This window comes from Quercus lobata, chromosome 4, assembly GCF_001633185.2.
Source record: "Quercus lobata isolate SW786 chromosome 4, ValleyOak3.0 Primary Assembly, whole genome shotgun sequence".
Lineage (NCBI taxonomy): Eukaryota > Viridiplantae > Streptophyta > Magnoliopsida > Fagales > Fagaceae > Quercus > Quercus lobata.
This window is the reverse complement of record NC_044907.1, coordinates 61,337,317-61,359,277: the sequence shown is the minus strand read 5'-3', so window position 1 is coordinate 61,359,277 and position 21,961 is coordinate 61,337,317. Positions and strand designations below refer to the sequence as shown.

General features: G+C 35.0%; 1 protein-coding gene and 1 long non-coding RNA gene across 12 annotated transcripts; both read right to left on the bottom strand.

Annotated features, from left to right (window-relative positions):
• Positions 1 to 1,375: 1,375 nt before the first annotated feature.
• On the bottom strand, positions 1,376 to 2,829 carry LOC115988003. Its single transcript, XR_004091294.1, has 2 exons — positions 2,506 to 2,829; positions 1,376 to 1,965 (listed from the first exon to the last, which is right to left on the bottom strand). It is a non-coding gene; the product is annotated as an uncharacterized LOC115988003 (long non-coding RNA).
• A 1,890-nt stretch (positions 2,830 to 4,719) lies between these two features.
• Positions 4,720 to 16,999, bottom strand: LOC115988002 (twinkle homolog protein, chloroplastic/mitochondrial-like). Of its 11 annotated transcripts, XR_004091290.1 has the most exons (9): positions 16,742 to 16,999; positions 15,236 to 15,295; positions 13,201 to 13,367; positions 12,436 to 12,567; positions 11,680 to 11,786; positions 7,108 to 7,193; positions 6,129 to 6,283; positions 4,818 to 4,950; positions 4,720 to 4,734 (listed from the first exon to the last, which is right to left on the bottom strand). XR_004091290.1 is itself a non-coding variant. In XM_031111624.1 (5 exons), exons 1-4 carry the CDS (start codon positions 16,762 to 16,764, stop codon positions 4,911 to 4,913), a joined length of 255 nt encoding a protein of 84 aa, XP_030967484.1. In that variant the 5' UTR covers positions 16,765 to 16,999; the 3' UTR covers positions 4,720 to 4,734; positions 4,818 to 4,910. The 11 variants fall into 11 exon arrangements, 2 of the variants coding, with proteins under 2 accessions (XP_030967484.1, XP_030967482.1); XR_004091285.1 differs by having other exon boundaries at positions 4,818 to 6,283; XR_004091289.1 differs by lacking the exon at positions 6,129 to 6,283.
• Between the last annotated feature and the right edge of the window lie 4,962 nt (positions 17,000 to 21,961).

Sequence of the window (21,961 nt, the reverse complement as noted above, 5' to 3'; positions counted from 1 at the left end):
TGAACCTGAATTTACTCCAAAAGTTAGATGTGGAGTCTCTATGGATGTCCATTTGGTTGCTGACTTAATTGACAGAGACACTAGACAATGGGACAGAGGTAAGTTGTCAATCTTATTTGAACCCTCATCAGTGACAGATATTCTAAACATTCATCTCCCTATCCATATCCAGCAAGATCAAATTTATTGGTGCCTTTCTCATTCAAGAGAATTCTCAGTTAAGTCAACTTATAAGGCCATTAGATGCTCTACTCATTCAAGGCATCCCCATATGTCAAATAAAGATTGGAAAAGGTTGTGGAAACTCAAAATTAACGCCAGACTCAAGAATCTTTTGTGGAAAATGTGTTGGAATATCCTCCCCACTTGCTCTGTCCTTAATAACCTCTTTGCCCTTCCTTCTTTGGATTGCCATTTATGTAATAATACCCCTAAAACATTGGAGCATCTTTTTCTACATTGTGAGTGGGTTGCCTAGATTTGGCTTATGGCTCCTTGGCCTCTTGTTATCCATAATTTAGCAAATGTTTCAATTGTGGACTGGATCAAAGCTATTCTTTATCCAAGCTCTAAACTTGATCTAGATGATGAAATGGCCAGGGAGTTTCAGCTATATACAGCAATCTCTTGTGATCAATTATGGTGGGCAAGAAATAAAGCAAGAGTGGATGGGATTAATAGTAATCCAACAGAGCTTGCAAGACAGATCCTACGGGTTTTTCAAGAACACAAGCAAGCTTGGAAGGTGCAATCCGTAAGGCCAAGAAAAGATGTATCTTGGTCACTGCCTCCTTCCAATTGGATTAAAATGAACTTTGATGCTGCAATTAGGGAAGAGAAAACCACAATAGTAGTGGTTAGTAGAGATTCTATGGGTAATACCTTGAAAGCATGGTCTGACCAGTTTCTTTCCAATAGTCCATTGATGGGGAAAGCTAGAGCAGCTTGGAGTGCCATTAGGCTTGCTGCTAGTGAAAGTTATGAGAACATTATACTAGAGGGTGATGCTTGGAATGTTATTGAGCCAATCTGTAATGCAGATGTTGATCCCCATTGGAGCATTAAATCTTTATGTGATGATATTTTGTATTTTGTGAAGTACATTGTTGTAAAATTTTCTTTTGTTTGTAGAGAGGGCAATGTCTCTACCCATCTTTTGGCCCAATGGGCAGCTTTTGTAAATTGGATTGGGCCGGTTTCCATCTCGTATCTGCCTTCTTCGATTTTGCAGGCTTGAGATAGAGATGGAATTTGGCACAGTTCTTCTCCCCCTGTTCGGGTTGGGCAATAAAGTACTTATTCAGCAAAAAAAGAAAGACCAGAAGTCAGGAGAGAGAGAGAGAGAGAGAGAGAGAATCTATATATTAAAAAAAAAAAAAACAATTGTATTATAATATTAATTACAACAACAATACAAGGACAGCAAATCAACCACTAAGGCACTAATTAAAACGAAAACAATGCGATAATAACAAAGTAATGATAACTATGTCAAGATAAAGAACCGGACAAATATCCAATGGTCCATTCCTCCCTTCATAAGAATACAAACTCTGTATAAATATTTTATTGACAACAAAAAAGGGGTGAGATCAAATAAAAGAACAATGGCCTCAGGCCTCTAAAACGCTCTTAACCCTCAGAAGCATACATCCAGCGCACAGCAGCAACACAAGGCAGCACAACTGCATATAGCAAACAAATAGACAGATCATTATTATGCATGTCATCTATGCATAAAATAAACATGTACATAATATGTAAATCAAAAGGTAATGAATAGATAAATAAATGAGAGTGAGAGAGAGAAGGCTTACCATCCCTTCCAAAACCCATCACCCCTAGACTTGGTTTCCACCGGAGGAGGAGGATTTTGAGAGTATCCGGAGCCATCTTTTGTAGGATAACCAGCCGGTGGTGCAGCTACATAATAAGTTGGCGCGGTTGAAGGTGGAGGATATGCAACTGAAATTTTTTTTTAAACCACTCCATGTAATCAATACTTAATTCAACAAAAAAACACATGAATTATTTGAATAAATATAGCAAGTGATCGGATGCATCTTGCCTGCAAGTGCAAGATTACAATATTTTCCATGAGTACATGATTATGACCATAATGTTTTGAAATCATAAACAACATTAAAATTTTAATGTGGACTGGAAAACTGAAGATGGGGAAGGCCCCAAAAATAAAATCATTACAAAAAGGAGTCCAGGCAATAAGGGCATGGGTAGCACAGTTGGCTTTTCTTAATCTTAATATTGCAATTGCAGGTTATAAAAATCAAATTATTTTTTCCATAAAAAAAAGATTCAAATTATTTTTCTTCTTGCAGATGAATATTGAAATAATTTTTTCCCCCTAACGAACACCTGAACAATTTTCCTGAGTGTCAGTGTGTGGCAGAAAATTCAAAGATTGTTTACAAACATCAACATAACTTGTGGTGAAAAATTAAATACATGAGCAATAACTAATAAAACGTGGTATCTAGTAGTTACCTGCAGGCTCACTTGAACTCATCTTTGAACAAAGCTCTCTTAAGAAACAAAAGAAAGGTATGTGTAGATATTGATAAAACAAAGTAGGAGAAATGATAGAAGGAAAAGAATGAGAGAATATAGGTATGGGTTGATGGAGGGCTTTCTATATATATTTATAAAAGGAGGGGGGTTTGGGTTGGGTGGAGTTATTGTTTCTTAGGAAGATAAATGTTTATGAATAAGCGCGGGCGGCTACACGGACACCGCGTTGGGGAAGAGTAGAATATTTAAGTCAAAGACTACTTGGCGAAAGGCAAATTAGCAATGTAAATCAATGGAAGCTAGAAGAATGCAAGGCTGCAGGCTATATTATTATTATTATTATTATTATATTGCTTGTCTTCAAGAGCCGGTCTTATCTGGAGAACCTACTTTTGATTGCAACACCTGCCCCATATATGTCTTTTTATATGTCATATTTTTCAGCTTACACGTCACGTAACCATATAATAATAATAGTATAAAGATAATGTATTTAATGCTTCTCAATTACGTATCTCGCGCGTGGCAGGTATTCTTTTTTTTTTTTTTCTTTTTTTTTCCTTCTTCTAAGTTCTAACGTATTCAGACATAAAATTAATGGAGGTCCCCCTAACCCTAACCCTAACCCTAAGTCCCCTATTCTTTAAAGGCAGGAAATGGGAAAGAAAGGAAATTGTGGATTGAGGCTGCCATTCAATTCAACAAAATCTTAAGACTTCTTTCTTCAATTATTGTTTATGGGAACCGGGTCAGAATTGACGGAGCTGATTTGTTGGCCCACCCCCACATTACAATAACCTAATTTTTAATTAGATTCAATATATAACAGCCTTTTCCACTATGTGTTAATCCACCTAGTAATTTGGCTAACCAAATTTGATATTAGACCCTCTTAGATGCTACCTCTCAAATCTGTATATAATTATCTTCAAAAAAAAAAAATTTCTGTATATAATTAATAGTTAACAAGATGATGATGATGTTTTAAAATGTTACCGACTTCCTATATATAGCCTACAGCTCATCGATCAATTTATATTCCCTGCATTGTTCCACTCAATAACCGGTGGTGGAAAAAAATACGTATGCTTGAAGATTTTTTTTTTTTTTTGTTTTTGCTGAATAAAAAAATAAAAAAAATCTTCAAGCATACGTATGCTTGAAGATATTTCGCTTGGAGTTGGAACAAGAAATAACTCACAAGGTTTAACCCCAAAATACTAGGTCAGAGATGTGAACCAAACCAAGCTATTTATGAACCTTCTAAGTTCTAACCCAAGCTAAGAAACAGCATACCTTATTTATGATGACTTATATGACAAACCCAAACTCAAACATTATAATGTGTCCATAAATAAACTCCATAAATAAACTCATGAATATGAGACTCAATTTGAGTATATATAATATTAAAAGTATGTTTACATGTATATAAATATATTTATACGTATTTAAAATTTATATGAAATCAAATTATTTGAACACATAAACTAGTTTGGTGTTGAGCTCAATCTCAACTCGTTTACAGTCCCATTAATTTCATCCTGGATGTCAAAAAAATGCATTCCAACTTCTGCCAAGGGATTGTGCTGTGCAGACGTGTGTACATATGTTGAAATACGTGTAGATGAAAAATTGTATAGAAATGCATGTAATGTTATTTAAAAATTAAAAATGTGTGTTTGAGTAGGTGTACCAAACACCCCCTTGAGTTGTTGAATATCATTTATATAGAAAGATTGCCAAAATAGATCATTGATCAATTCATCTCCTAAAATAAGTTTCTAATAGTAGAAAATTTTTAACCTACCCTCCAGAATTGTATGCCAACTATAATCTTATCAGCTTCGATGCAAAATTACCCTACACAAGTACATGAATGATACCATCTTTTAACACTATTTCATATCATGCCCAAATTTGATGACATACATATGACAATGAGAGAAGGGAGTGAATTGTAGAGCACAATATAACAAGAAAACATTAGATACGTGAACTGAAGAATGTCCTCTAGTGGCAACTATGATTACGCATAATTTGCACCTAAGTTCGTTTCACTCCTGCCCTCTTCTTCCTCAATAAAAGTGAATTCTTTAAATCCACAAGACTGCAACAGTAAACCTTAAAGGTATACCTATTATAAGACAAGAAGGCATCGCCTATGGTTCCGGCAACGTTATTTCGAACCTTCCTAACACAAACCTGCAATTACAACTTGGTAAGTTTACAAATAGATTCCTATGTGTAATAACAAAAACAATGATGATGACAAAAATAATACTCACTTGTACTTGATCAATTGGCCCAGCCGCTGGATCCTGATTACGATGAATAAACAATCCCATTGTCACATTTGTTTATAAAGTGCGCACTTCCACCTATATCATACATATTAGGACCACCAACCCGTTACTGCAACTGTGAAACAAGGGAAGAATTTAGAAAGAAAGAGATACTCTGGAACAAACTACAGGTCATGGCAGTCAACCTGTCACGCCCCAAACCCAAAAAGAGTCCAAGGCATGAAAAGCCGAGCCTTCAAGAGGATTTTTTTTTTTTTTTTTTTTTTTTTTTTTTTTTTTTTTTCATTTGATAAAGTAAATAAACATGTTGATCTCTCCAAAATATAAGTCAAAGCTCTATAACACATTTACAAACAATACAAACTACAAATCACGTGTCTCCAAATATACATAAAAATCCAAAACTCCAAATAAATAAACACAAAGTCACGATCCTCTCTAAAATACATAACCTCAACAAAAAATCTAGGCCTACGCCCAAGGCTAACAAACCTCAAGAGCCCAACCTCTACTAGAATTAGCTATAGCCTCAATAAATTTAGTAAGTTAAGTCACCAACGATTTATAGCACAAATCTCCCACGTAGCATAGTTTTCCAATCACCACCAATAAACTAAGCTCCATGCCCAATGTATAGCTAATTTATCTGTAAAACTATTGGAGAGTGGAATGAGCTAAAGCCCAGTAAGTAGCATAATTAATAGGGGTGGGGGAAATGCAAGTTCAATGATAATGAGTACTTTACAAAACATGCTATAATTTGGGAATTTCCATTTAAATTCTGTAAAATAAATTTCCTTAACAACACGACAAGAATGATAGACATAATGTAGCATCAAGCTTCCCAAAATAACTATGAAACTACATGTCATTCACTGTGAGTCATAAAAGTTTTCCATACAATTTCAAAACCAAAAAACCTCATCCAAAGCCACATGACAAGGTGCCACAAAGACGGAAATATCACCAAGACATACCGCCATAGACAAGTCAGAAGCCAAACACAATTGCATGATATGTACCTCTTTTGGCATGTGGTCTAGTCCATGGGCAGCAACCTCACCCATACCCTTAAGGATTTACCTCTCCACCCCATGGGGGGCAGGGGGTAACGCGTCATATAATACCTCTTTTACATGTGGTATATTGGCCCTGCCTAGCCTCATCTACACACTCAAGGATTTACCCCTTCCCCCCATGGGCAGCAGGAAATGACGCGTCGTGCAATACCCCTTTTACATGTGGTCTTTTGGCCCTATGGCAGCGGTTTCACCCACACACTCAAGGATTTACCTGTGTCATGCAAAGTGGGAGCCTCCAGCCTGGCTTGTCGTCACAAAGACGAGTCAGAGAAGGGCAATCACTCATTCTTAAAACCAACATTCTTAAGACCAAAGAGCCGGGAGGAAGGGGGGGCTTTCCGTTCCTGGTTCTCATGTAGTTGGATCCTCCAGAACCACAAAAATCCTTAGTTAGAATGGGATTCCAACTCAGCATCCTTTTTTGAGATTTTGAGAAGTATTGCTCTTTGGAGAGCACAATACGATGAAAATCACACGTCACAAAGACAGGGTAATCACACGTTACACAAATGTCGCCACAAAGATAGGGTAATTACCAATATCATAACACAAGGGCAAACTCACATCAAAAGCTCAAGTTAAATGTATTCAACATACAAAGTTTTGAAAGTGTTGCTCTTTGGAGAGCACAATACGATGAAAATCACACGTCACAAAGACGAGGTAATCACACGTCACACAAATGTTGCCACAAAGATGGGGTAATCACCAATATCATAGCACAAGGGCACACCCACATCAAAAGCTCACAAGTTAAATGTATTCAACATACATAGTTTACTTCCAAGTAGTTTCATAAAATATTTCAAATAACTAAATATCCACAATATTCTCAAAGTCCTCAAAACTATTTCTTGTCAAGAATGTTTTGTATCAATTTCCCAAATAATACAAATTAAGATAAATCGTCTTTAGTATTTCAAATAATAACATAAATCCATGAAACCCATTATCAAAGAATTCAAAGATGTTTTTCTTTTCCATGCCAAATGTTCATTCATTTCCCCACATGCAATATTAAACACAATGCGCTTTTCCTATACAATCATATATAGTAGGGTCACAACATAACACTTTTTAAAAAAACATAGTTCCACAAATAATTTTTCAAAATGCGTTTTAACACAAAAACAAAGTTTCACATTATGTGAGTATGTTTCTAAAAAATATCTTATTAAGAAGCCACTTACCTCAGCAGTCCAATCCAAGTTTACCTCAACTGGGCACCGCATTCAACCAATCAAGTTACTAAGTCCATCACCAAGTACCTTGGAACCTAGAAACACAAGTATCAAGCCTATTAATACAAGGCCTACTGCAAATTACACTATCATATTTGTCTCCATAAATAGAAAAAGATCCCCTCAAAAATCAAAGCTAAGGCCCTAAAGCCTGATTTGACCATCCTAAGACAATTACCCCTACCCAAACGGGAACCAAGCAAGCATACAAGAAACTCATAGGGCTATAAAACAACCAAAACCTTTTATTTACCTACCACAACCACAAGTCAAGCAAATGCAATCTCATAACTCATTGAGGTCATCCATCAAACACTTGACAAGCCTACATCATTTAAATAATTCTATAGTTACATTTTCATCTACTATCTACATAGCTACACTCATTTTTGCATGTCACAAAACTACTCAAAGATGTAAAGAAACCCACTTTTTAAATCAACTAAATTTTTTAATTTAAAAATTCACAATCACAAGAACAACAAAAACCATATGGTTGTTCAAGAAAAACCAACCCTCAAATTTAGTTTTCAAAACCTCCTTACCATCCATCAAAATAAATGGCTAAGCATCAAACTAATTTTATGAAAATATCACATAAAAAACCAAACCCATAGATGCTATGAATTAAAACTCACAACCCATAACTTGAGATTTTCGGCCATCCATCCAAGACCACCTTCCATGTTAAATTAAACAAAACTCAAAGTATTACTATTAACTAAAAATCACTTGGATCCACCATTAATAACAAACATGCATATTTAAACTAAACTATCAAAAAGAACATGAAAATTACCTTTTTTTTTTTTTTTTTATGATGGCCAAGTATACAGGGGAAAATCTAGAGCCTTCATATGAGATTGCAAGGAAGAAACCACCCAGAGAGAAAGGTGGAGATGGCTATGGAGTGTGTCAATTACTAAAGGAGGAAGAGAAAGAGAGAATTAAGAGATGAAGAAAGAAGAATAAGATGAGAGAGGTGGAGGGGTCTACTGTATGGTGATAAGAGAAGGGGGGGGGGGGGTTGTTGTGGAACAATGTGGACCACTAGTCCACTCGAAATATCTTAAGGGGAAAAATTTACAAAAATATCCTCAAAATATATTGCCAAACTTTTTTCTTTTTTTTTTTTTTTTTTGGGGGGTGTTACACAACCTGTCTAGGATGTGCTACAAACCAAACATGACAAGAGTGATGTTGAGCCAAGCGTTTGATTTTGGTAAGCATCTGACTCACATACTGTCTCAATCCAGCAAAATATACACTTACTCCTTGTGTGTTTGGTTGTGTTGCTTTTGTTCATGTCCTTGATCCTGGTCAAGATTAACTGTCTCCTCAATCTCGTAAGTGTATTTTCCTTGGATACTCATATACTCAAAAAGGTTACCGTTGTTATACTCCTGAATTTCGTCACTATTTTGTGAGTGCTGATGTTTTTTTTTTTTTTTTGAGTCAACCCCATTCTTTTCATCACCTGGCTAATGTATGCAACTCCAATCGTGAGGGGGGAGGTTTCCTTTCCATCTCCTAAACTTCATGTACCTTTGTCTTCTCCTACTCCAAGACCTTTGGCTTTCCAAACTAATCCCTCCTTGCATGTTTATCAGCAATCTCAGGATAGGCATGTTGTGTCATATGGTCCTGTTGCTACATCTTCTTTGTCAGAGGTTCCTGCTTCATCCACCTCTCCTCTAGAAATTGATGATTTGCCTATTGCTTTATGACAATGATGTCGCAGAAGCTTGAAGAAAGCACACATGGTGCTCTCTTGATGGAAAAAAAAAACTAAATTATTAATTTATGGTAGTAAACCTCGATCCACGAAGGGTTCCTTAAATCCACAAAGTGATAATTTCCTAAAATCCACCAAAGAAAGAAATAGACAAAGTTTGAATTTTATTAATAATAATCTCTGAAAAAACGTTTACAAACGTTGGGGTCTATTTAAGGACTCCGTAAAGCTTGACAGGCAAGAAAATGTATTCTAGAATAAGTCCTAATTAATACCTAACCATAACAGGAACCAAATTTGACCTAAAAAGCATTAAAAGCACCCAAAAACGAGGAAATAAATGCCCTAAACCTAAAATAACGAAAAGTACAAAAAAAATACTAAAATAAATAAATTACAAAAATTAAATGGTAGATTCTGTCCTACATCAGATGAGCTAAACATTCTTGTACTCAACACCCAATTGCAAATTTTGTGTCACCTTGTCTGCATTCACTTGCTTGTACTATGTCCTCTATTTCTAATCCCTCATCTATAAGCAGGCCTCGACTTCGTCTAGAAGGAAACATGCTACAAATGAGGAAATGAGTGCACTTAATCAGACTTGGGAACTAATTGCCCTTCCCACTGGGAAACAAACTGTAGGTTGTCTTTGGGTATACACTATCAAGTACCTCCCTAATGGTTCTGTTGAGCGCCTTAAGGAGTGGTTAGTTGCCAAAGGTCATACACAAACATATGGTCTTGACTATATAGAGACATTCTCTCTTGTGGCTTGAATTTGGTTCAGATCCTACTATCTGTTGTAGTTAGTGGTTCTTGGCCTTTGTATCAACTTGATATCAAGAATGCTTTCCTTCATGGAGACCTTAATGAGGAAGTATACATGGCTCAAACCCCTGGGTATGTCATTTCTGGCAGTGAACACCTTGTTTGTAGATTAAGAAAGCCGTTGTATGGTTTGAAGCAATCTCCTCGTGCATGGTTTGATCGATTTAGTGCTGTTGTACTTGGGTATGGTTTTTAGCATTCTCATTCTAATGATTTTGCCTTTGTTCGTCAGTCTTCCACTGGTACTATTGTTTTGATTGTTTATGTGGATGATATTATTATATTTGGAAGTGACTCTAATGGTATTTCTGACTTGAAAATATATTTAGGTCTGCAATTACATACTAAGGACCTAGGTACTCTTTGCTGTTTTCTCGGGATTGAAGTTGCTCATTTCTCTCAGGGTATATTTTTGTCTCAACGGAAGTATGTTCTTCATCTTTTGACTAAGACTAGTTTTTTAGGTGCTCGTCCTACTAAGATTCCTATGGACTCTACTGTTAAACTTGATAAAGAGCAATTTGAATTGGATAGTGATGTTGGTCGATATTGCTGCTTGGCTGGGAAATTAATTTACCTTACGATTACTGGTCCTAACATTACTTATGCAGTTAGTGTGGTTAGTCAGTTTATGAAAGCTCCTCATCAACCTCAATATGAAGCTATTTGTCGTATCTTGTGTTATCTCAAAGGAGCTGCTGGACACGGACCTTTGTACAAGCCCTCACCTACTTTATATGTGACAGGTTTTAGCGATGATGATTGGGCTGGTAGTCATTCTGATTGTCGGTCCACCTCTGGTTATTGTGCCTTTGTTGGTGGCAATCTCGTTACTTGGCATGGTAAAAAGAAAAATGTTTTTTTTGATAGGTAATAAGACTTTTATTAAAAAAAATTGAACATCATGTTCACGATGGTGAACACTTTGAACAATGAAACAAATACAAGAAGATCAAGAGCTAAAAGAAATAGAAACTAAAAAATCAGCTACAGCAGTACAATAGGTAAAAAGAAAAATGTTGTTGCTTGTTCTAGTGCTAAAGCTGAATATAGAACTATGGCTCATACTAATTCTAAGATTTTATGGGTTCAATCTCTCCTTCACGACTTGGGTGTTGTTATTCCTATTCCCATGCAAATGTGTTGTGACAATCAAGCTAATATCTTTATTGCTAAGTGTTCCATGAACGTACCAAACATAGTGATGTGCATTGTCACTTCATTTGGGATTTATTAATGAAGAGACAGATTGTCACCCCCTTTGTTCAGTTAGTTGATCAATTGGGTGACATTCTTACAAAGTCTTTAGCTCATGCCTCCTTTCACCGATTATCTTCCAAGCTAGGCATGTTTAATGTGTATGTTGTAAAATATGAATATTTAGAGTTGAGTGAGAATAATGAGGAAGAGAAGAGAAGAGAGACAAAGAGAAAAGAAAGAAAAGGTTGAGCATAATAGGTCACCATAAACCAATGCTCCATTTGTTTCGATGAAAAATGTCTTTCTGGAAAAATTACTTATTATCTAGAAAATTGATTCGTTTTCCTATGTTTGGTTGAGACTTGCAACCCTAAAAATAAGCCAAAAAACGTTAACAAAAAATTTTTTTTGATAACATAGGGAACCTTTCTAAAAAAGAGCCCTTTTGACTCTCCTTAGCTAGTAAAACCTACAAACAATTGACTCCCACCCACTAGAATCAGCTGTCAGGTTAGGTAATCTAGTGCATTCCTTTAACCCTATTCACAATTTAAAATTCAGGAAAAAAAAATACAAGTAAATAACTAAAACCAGACTAGAACCCAAACAACTCCAAATAAACAAAAATTAAAACAAGGCTCTAAAACTGGGGCAGAAAATAAAAAACCAAGAACTGAGAGATTGAGAGAGTTAGAGAACAATAAGGAAAAAAGAGAAGTAGAAATAGAGATTGACAAGAGAATGGACTGCCACACCTGGTGGAGATTAGTGCTGACGAGCCAAGATCAGCGTTGATGAGCCAAGAGCACACCAATGAACGTCACCAGGGTTGAGATCGAGTGTGAGTGTGACCAATCGTCGGCTAATGAAATCGAGAGGGAAAGAACTTAGAGAGGCTATTGATCCACAATAAGAGAGAGAAATTTTAATCTTTTACAACCCATGACCCTTTAGGCGATCATCAACTCGGATCCCCTTTTTTTTTTTTTTTTTGCTGGGTTAGGACTTGACCAATTGGCCATGTCCAGCAATGTTGTTACCATGTCTCAATTAGAAAAATAATAATTTTTTTTTTTTTTGCTGAAGACCCCATGGATGCATGTCCGCACAGACATGCTAGACTTTTTGGCATATCCGTGATTCCTAGCAGAAAAAAAAATTCTCCACTGAAACAATTGGACTGTAGAATACCAGAAATATAATGTTAATGTAAATGTAAAAATGCTAGCTTAGACACCATTCTGTGGAAGAATAAAGAAAATAATTGTGGAAAACCAGCACAGCACCAATTGAAAACTGAGAAATTTGGTAGAGATAATACGATCTGGTGCAATTCTTATAAAAGTCCCAATTAGCATTTGATTCTAGTTGCCAGTTGGAAGTTCTACAAAAATGAGAACGGTAAAAATACATACTCTAAATCTGCAAATTTCTGCTCCGTGATTTACTTATGATATCTGGCCCAAAAGCCGAGGGAAAGAGAAATATTTAAAGGTATTGAAAAGACTCACTGGCTTACAAGACGCTGATGATAGAGCTCGTTGTGAGGATCAATTACAAGTCCACGCACCCCATGCCTCAAAACTGCTGCTCTTGCAAGATTAAGAACCCAGTTAATACTTGAAAGGGAATCATCCTCACACCTATAGCAGCTCACAAAGAAAACAAACACAAAAACTCTCATAAGCAATAAAGTAAGAGCATAGGATTCACCTAAAGAGAAGCTAAATGATGAAACATCAGCATACAACAGCATCAAAGATCAAAGGTTTTGCTCAAGGACTTTTTTAGGTAAAAAAATACAACCATATAAGTGTTCAATATGATTACACTTATTCTATTTGCTGTGTTGTGTAAAGAATCATTCAATTATGCATTCTTATCAGCATGGAGATGAAGATCTGTAAGACAATTCTTTGAGTGATTCAAAAGACTGATTAATAATGTTCTATAATTTGTAGCACCAAGATAGTCACACAGAATCCTCAGAAGACCAACCCAGCCAAAACTAGCAGGTCATGTTTCTTTATCTCTGTTTTTCTCCTTTGCAATGTCATCCTGTCAGCGAATCTCCATTTAATTTTGATATGAAAATATTTTTCTTAGTTTAGAGAAACGGTTATTTTTGAAACACTATACCATGGTTTTCAGCATAACCTATCCATGCAAAATAAGCTTTCGAGCAGACTGATCACCTTCATATCAATACTGTAATGACAAACTGATAATAAATCTTTGGAAAGACTGATAAGTAGCCAGCTGGTTAGTAGCAGTACCAGCAGGTGTATTAGTTAGTGGCATAGTTAAGCGACAGTCTAGAAGCTTAACTACTCCAGCAACAAGAGCACAGCTTAGTCAGCAGCAGCAGCTAGGAATTGCACGGCTTAGGGTCTGTTTGAAATCCGCTTATTTTGCTACAACTGAAAACTTTTTGCTAAAAGTACTGTAGATAAAGGTAAAAGTTAGCTGAAATAGTATAATGAGACCTATGAATAATACCAAAAAGTGCAATAAACCTATGAATAGTAGCAAAAATAAGTTGGCAAAATTAATCATGCCAAACAGACACTTAGTGCTAAATATCTTGTCTTAGTTGATTGCTATTAGACACGTGCTATTCTTAAATTAATCATGTTCCTAAATGCAATTAGCATATGTGTACTTCAATAAGTATTTAGTTAAGCTAGCTTCCCGATGGTTAGTTAGTTAGAGTCTTGAAGTTAGTTGGACAGTTACTGGAACTATGCAGATAAATAGGGAATTGTATTGTAATGAAAGGTAAGCAATAAGAATGACGTCCAGTTTCTTCCTTATAATTCTGTTCTCTAAATTCCATCTCTCTCAATTCTATCATTTCTTGGGGACCTAGCTAGCTATCTTGAATTAACCACCCTAATCACCATTTTAATTAGATCCTTATCAAAGACTTGTTTTATTAATCTATGACTGCAAAGGCCAATCTCAACAGAAATATTAACGCAATAGACTGAAAAAGGTTGAAGTGCAGTCTCCACTGCATAATTGATCATAATAGCATATAATAACATGTTACATTCCCCTACAGCCTCAAAAATGGGCTTGAACTTATAGTTACCTAATGAGATGAAATGTATCTCTCAACCATTGCTTCCCTTGCTTCAACTCCTCAACAGTCATACACTCACTTGATCCACCATGGCTACGGTTAGCCCAGAGAGCAAGTACAAAGTCATCAACCATAACATGCCAAATAAATATATTTGACTAAAAATACTCAAATATTGACAAACTAGCTTGTTCCAACAATCCGTAGGTCTAAATGACCCAACGCACATACGTTTCATGGTCTGAGATTTCCATATAAAGATAATCACTTTCCTCCTTAATTATTCGAGACAATTTCTATTCAGTATTCACAGTGAAAAAAATATTTACTGAAGAGATGCAATAGGTAAAATACAAGCCAGTTAGCTATTATTACTAACAGAGACCTAAATCAGTAGATCTAAAGAACATATAAGCATGGACCATCACATATCATTGAACCTCCACTATAACCAGGAGAAAGACAGAAAAGCAAGGACAAATTACATTTTAAACCCCATAGAGGTGATTTCAAATTAAACCCTATACTTTCAAAAACGTTTCAATTCAAATGATAAACCCATCACTCGTTAAGCAGTTAATAGAAAATATTAAAATAAAATGACACATGACTTGAGGTGAATTTGTTCATATATAATAGGAATATATGTTGAAATAACCACATAAATTCATTTTGTTTAAGTATTTTCCATTAATGACACCCAATGCAGGCTCTTGCTGGCGGGGTTGTGCATCCAGGGTTTTTCTCAACAAGGGCGGGTCCAAAGGGGGACCTTGAAGAGGTTCCCTGTCATAATAAAATATAAAATAAAAAATTTTAATTTTAATTTTAAAAAAATGACATTACTGTAAAAGGGTTTATTGCTTTAATTGAAATACTTTCTGGAAGTATGAGTTTTAGCACCCCACTCCCCCCTCCAAAAAAGTCTAATCTACCTGAACTGACTGCTCATCTGAATAAAAAAAACATCAAATGTCTAACAGGGAAAAAGAAAAAAGGAATCATACTTCCTGTGCATCCTGAGCAACCTTGACTGACAGCAAGGGGTGCAGGGAAAAAAAGAATCGTTCCGTTCTTTTTTGTTTATCTTGATTGGGAAGGATATAGGTTCTTGAGCAATATATACATTTCCAATGAGAATCTTAATGGTACTTACTAATACAGTAATTGATTTTACAATCCTTGTCCCAATAGAGAAATAAAGAATGATATCAACCCAAATTCACCTTGCATCAAAGAAAGGCTTCTTTGTGTTTCTCCAAAAGTTTCCTTGCATGCTCCCAAACCTATAGATCAGCAAATGGAGATGGATCGAGATGAACAAGGTAGAAATATTACCAAAGTGCAACACTGGGACACTATTGAAGCACATCTATTGGATAAGGATAAGGATGCTAAATCAAATACAAGAGATGACTGTAATTCAAATACAACAGCAGATCAATTCAAGATTAGATAAACAATAGGAACACTCCTATCTCATCTGTAATTTGTATTTGAATTCATTTAGATATCCTTCAAATATCTTATCTCTTATCTCTTGTACCATGAAAACAAATCACATTATATAGATGAAAGTCAGTCCCAACATTTTGGGTTGGGAGCATAAATTCACTTCATATAATATCTCTGTTCTTATACGGTATCAGAGCTTTTATGACTAAGGTCATGAGTTCTTCTAATTCCAGCTCCTCCCCAAATCAAACCAACTCCTCCACTTTCACCACTCTCTCTCTCTCTCTGTTCATTCACTACCAAATCATCCAATTTGCCTTACTCTCACCAAGACCAAGGACAACTATCTTCTTTGGAAATACCAAGGTGTTACTCATCTCAATGGTCAAAACTTATTTGGCTACGTTGATGGATCCAAAACAGCGCCTCCTTCCACAATTTCTAATACTGTCACTGGATCAAATCAGCCTATCCTTATTCCAAATCCTGAATATGTTTCTTGGTCACAACAAGATCAGCTTATCCTGAGCACACTGATTGCATTCCTCTCAGAGTTATTCTATCTTAGGTTCTTGGCTGTAAGACCTCTCGTACTTTATGGGAGAACCCATTTGTCACTTCTGTCACCACTCAGGTGAACCCTCTTTCTCTTGATGAATTATATGGGCATCTCCTTGCTCATGAGCAGCGCTTGGAACAGCAGCAAACAGCTGCTAAGTTATCATTCTCAACCCATATGTTTTAGGATGTTTATCTTTATCTCTTGTGATTCTAGAAGCTCTATATAAAGCTCTAGATGATTTGCATTACGTTTGGTGGTGAATCCAAACAACCTTAGGTGGTGAAGCCAACCTAAGGTCTACAGTGGGATGCCTAGGTTGTCCTACATCAGTACTGCTCCAAGAGAAGCTGTCACTGTCACAGGCAATAGGAGCAAAAGACTGTCAACGTGATACAGATTTGCATAGTAGAATCTTTACTTCTTCAAGTTCGTGTGATTCTTGCTCATTCAACATATTTGGAACTAAAAGAACACATGCCCTTAATGCATTATGTGTTTTGTGAACACATGCCGCGAAAAAGGGCTGAAGGAAGAGAGAGACAGCACAAATTGATCACATACAAATACAATGGCTATGCCAATGGTAGCTTCAATAAAAATAAAAATCGTGCATCAATCAACATCTCAAGCAATTTCAGGCAACTAAGTGAAATCAATTCCTTCAGAAAGAGGGTTTTTTTTATTAAATAAGTTTTTAAAAAAGTACTTGGCTTACAGTTTACAGCAGCTTATGGCCATTGTTGAAGCTTCAACCGCTTCTTCTTTGTCTCTCTCTCTCTCTCTCTCTCTCTCTCGTTCTTTTTACTATTTCTTTTTCTTCTCTCTCTCGTTCTTTCTGATCTTTCTTCTTGCTCTTCTTTCTTTCCCTCTCTCTGGCTTGCTCAATGCTTTGCTGTCAGTCCCTTAAAAATGTCAATGGAAATGGATCTCTATCTCTGTTTAAAGTTTTATTCGGGATTGGACCACTGTTGAAGGCATCATCAATTTTTTTTTTTTTTTTTTTTTATTTCACGGAAAATACTTAACCATTTACTGCCTCTCTTACCATTTTTATTGGGTCTCCTAAAAACAGTTTATTAGATTATAAAATGCGCTTAATTTAAGATAATTTAGACAAAGGCTTGCAATAAAAAATAAAAAAATATTGAACTCAAATCCAAAAAAAAAAAAATATATATATATATATATTTTACTAATAACATTATTTTTTGTTTGGGTTTCATCATTTTTTTATTAAAATATCCTTAAATTTTCATATTTTTATTAACGTTTTATTAATTCTCACATAAAGAAATATTCTAAAAATTAAGACATTATCTCTATCTCACTTTTAATAAAAAAGAGCATCATTGCACGCGCGAAACATGTGCACTAAGACTAGTTTATACATACTAGCCTCTCTTTTTTGGTTTTAATGTCATAGTTTTTCACTTATTTCAATTTGAGTTTTACACTTTTTCCCACAAAAATTGTGCATTTAGAATTACTAATACGACCAGAAGTATCATAAGGCTAATTCTAAAAATTGAACAAATTCAAACATGAATATATGATTTCAATGCTATTTTGTTGTTCATTTTTTAGAGGTAGCCTTATGATACTTCTAACTATATTAGTAGTTTTAAATACACAATTTTTTGTGGAAAAAAGTGTAAACCTCAAATTGAAATAAGTGAAAAATTATGACAATAAACCCAAAAAAAAGAGCCTTATGCACACGCTGAGCGCACGCAATTAGACTAGTTTTTATAAATGACATTCTACCATTTCCATATGAGATTTTGTTTTATACACAATATATATATATATATATTTATATTTATATATATCTTATGAAAATTTACTACTATTTATGTTTATTTTGAATTAGTGAACAATTTTTGGAAGTCTTTATGGGAAAAAAAAAAAAGTGAAAGCTTGAATTTGTGTGAAAACACAAGAGCTGTTTAGACCCCTAAATTAAAATTACGGCTCGGTTAATTTTACTCTAACTTAAACTAAGTGCGGAATAGAGTAAATGTGAGCAAACAAACAATATAACTACTCTAAGCCATATTCATCAAATATCAACAATAAAATGAAAGCTAAAAGAGTAAGGAAAAATAATGCAAACACAAGATAACATGCCGATGTATTATCGAAGAGGAAACCGAAGAACTCAACAAAAAACCTCTCCACCGCCCTCCAAGCAATAAATCGATCCACTAAAGAATAAGTTGGAGTACACGAATAACAAAAGACCCTCCAAACCTAGTCTACCCCCATGTACTTGAGCCCTCCAAGCTCCTATTACCAACTGACTTGACGAAACTTTGTCTTCTGTAACTCTCTAGATCACGCAATTCAACCCGATTGCATCCACCAAACAAATGGCCTCTTCCAATGCTTCCTAGTAGCACCAAAACCTCACTTTACACTCAAGATGAGTGTGGTAAATGTTTGGGCTATCAACCTCTTAAGGATTTGGATATGGAGAGGTAGGAATTGAGGAAAACCATAATAGATTGTGTAGAGAATTGTGAGTATGACAATCTCTAACTGTTAAGGGTAATGGCTAGGTTTTTCTCTCTGAAAAGTACTCCTCTCAATATGTGGGTAATGATGATATATATATATATATATATATATAGTGTGGGTAAAGACATGGTGTACCAGATATGACAAAATAGCAAAATAGAATGTTTCGCGGATATCTCGCGAGAAGGCCTAACCTGCGAAATACTCACAAAAACCAGCTATCACCTTCTATCATGACTCTTCGCATTCCAATTATGTGCCGAGCACATGGCTTCACTTGGCAGGAAGGCTTCTCATGAGCTACCCGAGAAAACTCCTTTGATCTTCAATTCGTCTTGAGTCTTCACACTCTCTCTCACACACAACCCATACAATGAAATCCCACATAAAATACAGGGTACATAAGATTGAACAAAATTACAATCAAATTTGGCACGGAATTAAAGCCAACACAAAATAGTTGTAAATCACAACTTTAAAAAATTAACTAATTTTTTGACAATTTTTTCTAATTTCCATATAATTGGTATTAAAATTTTCTTAAAATTGATTATTAACAAATGTTCTAAAGTTTCCTTACTATTTGAACCCTTAAAATAAAATGATCAGTAGCTCTAATGCATTTCCATATATATATCTATATATATATATATATATATTGATAAAAAGACCCTAACTTTATTAAGAATAAGATAAACATAATACATTATGAGCCAAAGTCGACCTAACCATATTAGGGTTTTCCTCTATCCAAGTTTGATAACTATCTAAATATTTGGCATATTGAGCCAAAAAATGAGCTGGACGATTGTCATCTTGCTTGACATGGATTTCCACACATCTAAAATCCTGCAATTTTGCTTGAATCTCGCCTACAATATTGTCAATAGCAACTAGAGCTTCACTAGTTCCAATTAACGCATCAACAACTATCTTGGAGTCACTCTCAAGCACCACATCTCGTACCCCTATGTCCCAAGCAAAAAGAACCCCTTCCTCCAATGCTTTTTCTTCAATCTCCATAGGACCCAGCAAGATTGGTAAGTCCTTGCTTAGGGCTACCTCTACTTGCCCTTTGTAGTCCCGAATAATAACCCCAACTCTTGCAGATTGTGTGTTAACAAAAGTAGCCCCATCAATATTAATCTAATACCAAGACTGGGCTAGGGGTATCCACTACACTGTATTGCTGATTCCATTGCAAGCCAACTTGAAGTTAGCCGTTTGAAACTCCTCCAGTAAGTACTTGGCCTTCCGCAAAATTTCAACCACTAACTGTCGTGTTTTACCTTGTCTCACTACATTCCTATTAAACCATATACACCATACCACCATGATGACTAACCCCAACAGTTCATCATCCATGTGCTGTCCAAATTTTAAATACCAAAGAATGTCTTTAAACTCAAGGAAAACACCACCTTGACACTCAAACGAAATACCAGATAAAGTCCAAATTTCACAGGCCTTAGGACAACTCCACAAACAATGTCCGCTGCTCTTCGCCTCCTCATCGCAAGCTTCGCAAGTTGGATTATCCAGAATGTTTCTTCGACCCAAATTGGACTTTGTAGGTAGTATGTTCTTGCTTGCCCGCCAAGAAAAGGACTTAATCTTATTAGGTACATTAAGCCCCCAAATTGTCTTCCAAAATTTTTTGTTATTCTGTTTGTCACGACCCAAATCCATGGAACATGAATTTAGATGCATGACTAACTTGATGATCTTACATAACTCAATAAACATAATTAATTTAAATATAATTCGGTAACCTCCAAATAAACAATGCTCTTAATAAATCTCTTACAATAACTAAAATCTACAATTTAGAAATAATCTCTAATACTATAAAATCTAATGCAGAACAAAAATAACTTAATAATCCTTTATGGCTTCACGTATTATTGATGTCGCCTAAAGACTCTCATGCTCTACCTTGCATCTTACAAAGTAATCCCAAAGTTCTATTCCCTAACTAAACTTTAATCTGAAAATTGTAATTGATAGAATGAGCCACACATCCAGTAAGCAATTATACATAATACACAACAGAATAGAGTCAAGCAAAGCACGAATATTTTGATTTTTCACAAACTCATTCCATGATATCAAATATAATTATTCCAAAACATATAATGAATCACTTAATACATATATAATCACGTCTTAAAAATCATTCGAAAACACATCCATATAATTGATCAAAGCACAATGTCACATATACACATATCACATATTCTCACATACAATCCTGTGAGTGGATACCAACATCTAACCCCTGCTGGTGAGGGATCAACACTTATTCTCACATACAACCCTATGAGCGGGCTTACACATATACCTGATCAATTCTAAAAACACTTATTTTGATTCACATATCACAAAAGCAAAGTTTATACAAAATAGAATGAATTTCTTAATATTAACAATTATTCCAACAATAAAGGCATATCGAATATCACAATGTCAAATTGAAACATAAATCAAAGGATGCTTGACTCTCTTAAGGAATGAGTAGGAACTGAGGAGTTTATACAAGTATTTTACAATTCTTAAGTAAATCTAAAAACTCAATTTGCTAAAAGAAAACGTCTTAAGTACCATTTGGAAAATAAGAATATGACTTTGAAATCACCTGGTTTTAAACAAACTTAAAGAACAAGAACCATTTTAGAAAACTTACATTGAAACTCAATTATTTTCTGAAAAGAGTTTAGTTTAGAAATCATCTTTTAAATGAGATTTGGACATTCAAAACATTATTTAAAATTTGAAGTTTCTCTTTCAATGATGTAAGAATTATTTCAATAAACTTTAGAAAATGTAAGATTAAAAATATGACTTTTGAAAACCTTTGACATCTAAGAACCTAAATGACAAAACTTGTGCATATTATGCATAATTACTTACAACACTTAAATCACTTTAAAAGTCTAGCTGAAACATCCTCCAAAATAGTCTCAAAATACTCTTAAATAGGACCTATAATCAATCATGGAAATTACTTAATATCCTCCACAAAATATAAATCTTATTGAATTATACAAATTGACTCACTAAGAAAATATTTGCTAAACTAAATGATAACACTAATGCAAAGCATCTCTATCCAAAACTATGTTTCCTTGAATTTATCAAAACTCAAAAGCAACAGCTAATACTTAAGGATTTAATATATATCCTAAACAAAAAAGTAAAACCTTAAACATGAATTAGGCTCTATAACCATAACGTTGTTCTAAAATACACACTATGGGCATATATATATATATATATATATATATAGTTTGTGGGGGCTAGCTAAGTTGATGCATAATTCTGGTTCTGCAAGAAATAACCTCAACATTTTTGCTAGTGAGATGACATATACTGAAACTGAACTAGTGAGCAAACTCCAGGAGATCCGCATTCACACATC

Bases quoted from the DNA above. Each gene is read 5' to 3' on its own strand.
- LOC115988002 (XM_031111622.1), bottom strand. From the start codon at position 16,764: ATGGCCATAAGCTGCTGTAAACT. The intron at 12,568-15,235 runs GTGAATTTGGGT...GAGCTGCTATAG, and splicing joins AAGCCTTTCTTTGATGCAAG to GTGTGAGGATGATTCCCTTT. The intron at 12,068-12,435 runs GTGAGTCTTTTC...TTTTTCTGCTAG, and splicing joins CATCAGCGTCTTGTAAGCCA to GAATCACGGATATGCCAAAA.